Source organism: Onychostruthus taczanowskii, unplaced genomic scaffold, assembly GCF_017590055.1.
Source record: "Onychostruthus taczanowskii isolate IOZ18803 unplaced genomic scaffold, ASM1759005v1 scaffold198, whole genome shotgun sequence".
Taxonomy (NCBI): domain Eukaryota; kingdom Metazoa; phylum Chordata; class Aves; order Passeriformes; family Passeridae; genus Onychostruthus; species Onychostruthus taczanowskii.
The window spans coordinates 38,684-43,963 of NW_024499217.1; the positions used below are offsets into that span (position 1 = coordinate 38,684).

The 5,280-nt window shown below is 74.3% G+C and overlaps 2 protein-coding genes across 2 annotated transcripts in view; both read left to right on the forward strand.

Annotated features, from left to right (window-relative positions):
• The window catches only part of LOC121334882 (zinc finger protein 665-like), a 6,975-nt gene extending 2,867 nt beyond the window's left edge, over positions 1–4,108 (forward strand). The window contains exons 5-6 of the mRNA XM_041402395.1: positions 421–3,160; positions 3,990–4,108. Coding sequence (XP_041258329.1) covers positions 421–1,789 — 1,369 coding nt within the window. The 3' untranslated portion in view covers positions 1,790–3,160; positions 3,990–4,108. The remainder of the gene's footprint in view (positions 1–420; positions 3,161–3,989) is intronic.
• The window catches only part of REPIN1 (replication initiator 1), a 3,709-nt gene continuing 2,191 nt past the window's right edge, over positions 3,763–5,280 (forward strand). Inside the window, exons 1-4 of the mRNA XM_041402397.1 lie at positions 3,763–3,771; positions 3,990–4,125; positions 4,680–4,775; positions 4,957–5,269. Coding sequence (XP_041258331.1) covers positions 3,763–3,771; positions 3,990–4,125; positions 4,680–4,775; positions 4,957–5,269 — 554 coding nt within the window. The remainder of the gene's footprint in view (positions 3,772–3,989; positions 4,126–4,679; positions 4,776–4,956; positions 5,270–5,280) is intronic.

The following is a 5,280-nucleotide window of genomic DNA, read 5'->3' on the forward strand; positions in this document are numbered from 1 at the left end:
CCGCCCCGAAGCTCCCCGAGGGCGCCGAGCTGTTCCCGTGCCCCGAGAAGGGCTTTCCCCCGCCGCCCCCGGGCGAGCCCTCCTTCCCCTGCGCCCACTGCGGCGACGGCTTCTGCCCCAAGGTGCCCCTGCCGCGGCCCCCCGAGGCGCCCGCCGCGCCCTTCGCCCCCGGCCCCCCTATCCTGGGGCCCCTGGGGGCGCAGCCGGGGCCGGGGGAAGGCGTGCTCTCCCCGGAAAAGCCCTTCATCTGCAATCAGTGCGGGAACAGCTTCGGGCTCTGGCTCGCCCTCGTCGCCCACCAGAAGAGCCACGCGGGGCACAAGCCGTGCCCCGGCGCCCCCCCCGCCGAGCCGGGCGCCCCGAGTGCGGGCGGGGCCTGGCGCAGTGCGAGCGGCCGCCGCGGCACGGGCACGGCCCCGGCGGGCGCGGCCCCTTCCGCTGCGACACCTGCGGCAAGCGCTTCAGCCTCAAAACCAACCTGGCCACCCACCAGCGCATCCACACAGGTGAGCGGCCCTTCACCTGCGGCGTCTGCGGCCGCCGCTTCAACCAGAAGGGCAACCTGGTGACGCACTACCGGGTGCACACGGGCGAGCGCCCCTTCGCCTGCGCCCAGTGCGGGAAGCGCTTCGCGCAGAAGCCCAACCTGCTGGCACACCAGAAGACGCACCTGGGCCGCCAGCCCTTCACCTGCCTCGAGTGCCCCAAGCGCTTCAAGAGCAAACTGTCCCTGCGGGTGCACCAGCGGGTGCACGCCGGGACCCCCGGCACGGCCCCCGGCGCCCCGGACCCCGCCGCGAGCCCCTTCCCCTGCGCGCTCTGCGGGGAGTCGTGCGCGGAGCACGGGGGGCTCCGGCCGGGCCACGGCTGCGCCGAGCCGCTGCACGGCTGCGCCAAGTGTCCCCACGGCTGCGCCGAGCGTCCCCACGCTTGCGCCGAGCGTCCCCACGGCTGCGCCGAGCGGCTCCGCGCCTGCGGCGAGCAGCGCCGCACCTGCGCGGAGCATCCCCAGGCCTGCGCGGAGCATCCCCACGCCTGCGAGCGGCCCCACGCCTGCGGACAGCCGCAGCCCTGCGCCGAGCGGCCGCACCCCTGCGCTGAGTGTCCGCACCCCTGCGAGCAGCCCCACGCCTGCACCAAGCGGCCCCACGCGTGTGAGCAGCCCCACGGCTGCGCCGAGCGTCCTCACGCCTGCGCCGAGCATCCTCATGCCTGCACCGAGCATCCTCATGCCTGCGCCGAGCATCCTCACGCCTGCGCCGAGCATCCTCATGCTTGCGCCGAGCGCCACGGCTGCGCCGAGCAGCCCCACGCGTGCGCCGAGTGCCCCCACGCGTGCGCCGAGTGCCCCCACGGCTGCGCCGAGCGGCCCCACGCGTGCGCCGAGTGCGGGAAGCGCTTCCGGCAGAAGGTGAACCTGGCCGTGCACCTGCGGACGCACACCGGGGAGCGGCCCTTCCGCTGTGCCGACTGCGGCAAGGGCTTCAGCCAGAAGGCTCACCTGCTGCGGCACCGCCGCACCCACGGCGCCGGGCTGGCCGCCCCCTGCGCCGGCCCCGTGCCCCCCTGTAAGTGCCCCGGGGGGGGCCCGAGCCCCCGGGCGCCAGGGCTGCCCCCGCCGTGCTGCTGCGCCGCCTGCCTGGCCCCCCGCCCTCCCGAGCCGCCCCGCGGGCAGCTCTGGGCCAAGGCCGGCGGCTGCGCTCGGGCCTTCGAGGAGAAGAGAGTGCCGGGAGCGCCGGAGCGCGAGTGCGGCGAGGAGAAACCGGCGCCGTGCCCCGGCTGCCTGTGAGCCCCGGGACCGCCCCGGCTGCCTGCGACCCCCGCTGGGACCTGCGCTGAGAGCCCCCCACCAGGACCCCCACCCTGCCCCGGCTGCCTGTGATCCCCCCTCACCGGAACCCCGCTGAGACACCCCCAGCAAGGAGCAGCCCTCGGCTCCTGGGGTCACCTGCGGTGAGCCTGGAGGAGATGGAGCCGAGGGGACGGAGCCAGAGGGACGGATCCGAGGGGACAGAGCCGAGGGGACAGAGCCAAAGGGACAGACCCGAGGGGACAGAGCCAAGGGGACAGAGCCGAGGGGACAGAGCCGAGGGCTCGGTGCCACGGTGACACTGCTGGCTGGATTCAGCTCTGGGACTCGGAGGAGCCTCCAGCCGCGGCTGTGGGGCACAGCAGAGCCAGGCAGGGACATGGCACATTCCTGGCTCGGGAAGACACCAAAGGGCTGGAGGAGACAGCGCTGGAGTCGGACCTGCCGTGGGCTCCAGCCGCACAGACCAGCAAGAGCCGGGCACAGTGGAGCTGCATCCGCTGGAGCCAGACTTGGGACAAGAGGAGCCCTGAGGGGCTCTGTCTGCTTCCAGAACCTTCCAGCCTGTTCCGGGCTGGATGGCATTCCCTGAGGACACTGAGGCTGGGATGGGAGCCCTGCTGCGGGCTGACCCGGGGCCCAGTGCAGCTCCGCGCGGGGGAGCTGGGAGCACGCTGGGAGAACAGCCAGGAAAAGGGCCTGGAAGGGCTCGGCTCTGCTTCCAGAGGGGCCCGGAGACGCCTCCGGTGCCGGGGGGATGGGGGGCAGCTTGTGCTTCTGCTTGCTCTGGGTAACTGCGCGCTTTGGGACTCAATATTCCGGATTTGGGATGGGTGGCCGCTGGGCTGGAGCTGGAGCTGGGGTTGTGGTGGTGGTGGGGGGCTCTGGGAGGCTCCAGAGGCACGGGGGGGCTTTGCTGGGGTTGGCGTGGCCTCTGCCTGTCCCCCCGGGGTGCACGGTCTGGGGCAGAGCTTTGGCCACAGACACGGCTGGGAGCTGCCGCTGCTTCATCCCCAAGGGAATCGGATCCTCTGACGGGACCAACACCGGGACAGCCGCCCCCGGAGCCCCGGCGGGGCAGGGGGTCCCCCTCCGGTCCCCCTCCCCAGCTCTGCTCTCTGCAATTCTATTTTTTGAGGTTATTTAAAATAAAAGCTTCTGACGGCTCTGGGGCTCCAGGTGCTCTCTCTGGGACTGGGGGGGACACAGGGGTCTCTCTGCAGCCTCAGCGCTGGCCTGAGCCCCGGGAACGGCGCTGACCCCATGGCCAAGGGGCCACCGGGACGGTGACAGAGCCAGTGCCAGCCTTCCCATGTGCTCTGCGACCACCAGACCCCACCTGGACACCAGGTGAGAGCTCAGGATTAGCGTGGCCACCAAGCTGACCCCCGGGTCACTGTCACATCCTCAGGGGTGGCACCAACGCCCCCGGTGCTCCCTGGGGACAGATGGAGGGGGGGGGTCTCACGCTGGGGCTGTCACTGGGGGGACGGACTGGGACACAGACACCCTGTGCCACTGGCCAGGGGACAGCCGGTGCCACCCGGGTGTGTTCTGGGAGGTCTGGGCTGCACGGGGGTGTCCCTGTCCCGGGGGGGGACACCACGGGGTCCCGGTGTGGGACCCTTGGGGCCGGGTTTCTCCGGTGCGGGGCTCCCGGATCCCCGGGGTCTCCAGGCCGGCTCCTCGGGATTTGGGGGGCACACTGAGAGGGGGCATTGTCCCCCCCGTCGGGGGGTGGGTGACGCTGCCGGGGGGGCGAGCGGGGCCGGGCCGCGGCCGCCCCGGGGAGGGGAAGGAGCGGGGTCCCGGCACGCAGCGCTGCAGCCGCCGCCGCACCGGCAGAGCCGCCCCTCGCCCGGGGTCCCCAGCCCCCGGTTCCGGTGCTCTTGCCCCCTGCCGGTGCCTCCCGGGCCCGGCCCCTTCCGCCGCCGCCATCGCCCCGCCCGGCCATGCCGCGGGTGAGCCCGGGCCGGGCGGGGCTCGGCGTGCGGGGGGCTCCGGGGGGCCCTGCCGGGGGCTGGGGGCTCCGGGGGGCCCTGCCGAGGGCTGGGGCAGGTGGCGGGGCTGTCCCCACGCCTCCGGCCGGGATTAGCGGGGGCTCGGGCACCCAGAGCCGGGGGGACCCCCCTGGGGTGCCCAGCGAGGGGCCCCCCTGAGCCCCCGCTGTCCCTGCCAGGGGGTGCCCCCCGAGGTGACATTCGAGGAGGTGGCCGTGCACTTCTCCCCCGAGGAGTGGGCGCAGCTGGCGCCCTGGCAGCGGGCGCTGCACCGCGAGGTCATGGGCGACAACTACGACCTGGTGGCCAGCCTGGGTGAGGGACGGGGCCCTGGGGCTGGGGGTGGCACAGGGCAGGGGGTGCCGCGGGGCTCGGGGTGCCACAGGGCTGGGGGTGCCATGGGGGTAGGGGTGACACGGAGCTTGGGCTGCCATGGGGGTGGGGGTGCCCAGGGACTGGGGGTGCCCAGGGACTTGGGTGCCCAGAGCTGTGGGTGCCACGGGGCTGGGGGTGCCACGGGGCTGGGGGTGCCACGGGCTGGGGGTGCCCAGGACTGGGGGTGCCACGGGAGTGGAGGTGCCACGGGCTGGGGACACAGCTGGAGGCTGAGCTGGGGTTTGGGGGGTTGGCTGGGGGTCTGAGGCTCAGCCGGGGGTCGGGGTGCACGGCGGGGGTTCCGAGGCCGAGCTGGGGGTCCGGAGGCTGACCGGGGGTCTGCAGCCCGGTGGCCCCGCAGGGCTCAGCCCGTTTCTGCGTGCGTCTCTGTGAGGAATATCAGCCCCGGGCACCCCGCACGGCCCCGGCCTGGTGAGGATTCCCGGTGACCGTGACCCTCCCAGGGGGCACTGAGGGTCCTCTCTCCCTCACAGACCCCAACTCCAAGTTCCCCGCCATGAAGGAGGAGTCGCACGGGGGGGTTCCCCGCGCTGGGGGGCACAGCGGAGATACCGACACCAGCGACAGCTGTGAGTGACCGGGGACACCCCGCGGGGATCCAGGGGCTGGGGGCCCGCTGTGGGACGAGGGGCTGGCCCTGGGCAGAGCCCCTGTGTGGCACCCCCTGGGCTGGGCTGGGGGTCCCCCCCGGGGTGGTCGTGGTGCCGGCGGTGGCTCCGGGACTGTCCCACGGTGACCCCGTGTTCCCAGCAGGTGCCTGGAGCGGCTCTGACGGCAAGGATGACACCGGGGGACGCTGGCAACCGGGCTCGGGCTGCCGCGACACCGAGCGGGGGGGCCGTGCCGGGGCCCTCCCCCGGCCGGTACCGGGGCCGCTCCCCCGCGGGCCGAGCGGCGGGGCGGAGCCGCCGTACCTGTGCGGCACCTGCGGCAAATCCTTCCGGCACCGCCGCAGCCTCCTGGCGCACAAGAAGCTGCGGCGGGGGAACCGCGCCCGGCACGGCTGCGCCGAGTGCGGCCGCGGCTTCTGCCTGCGCGGGGACCTGCTGCGGCACCGGGACGCGCACCGGGCGC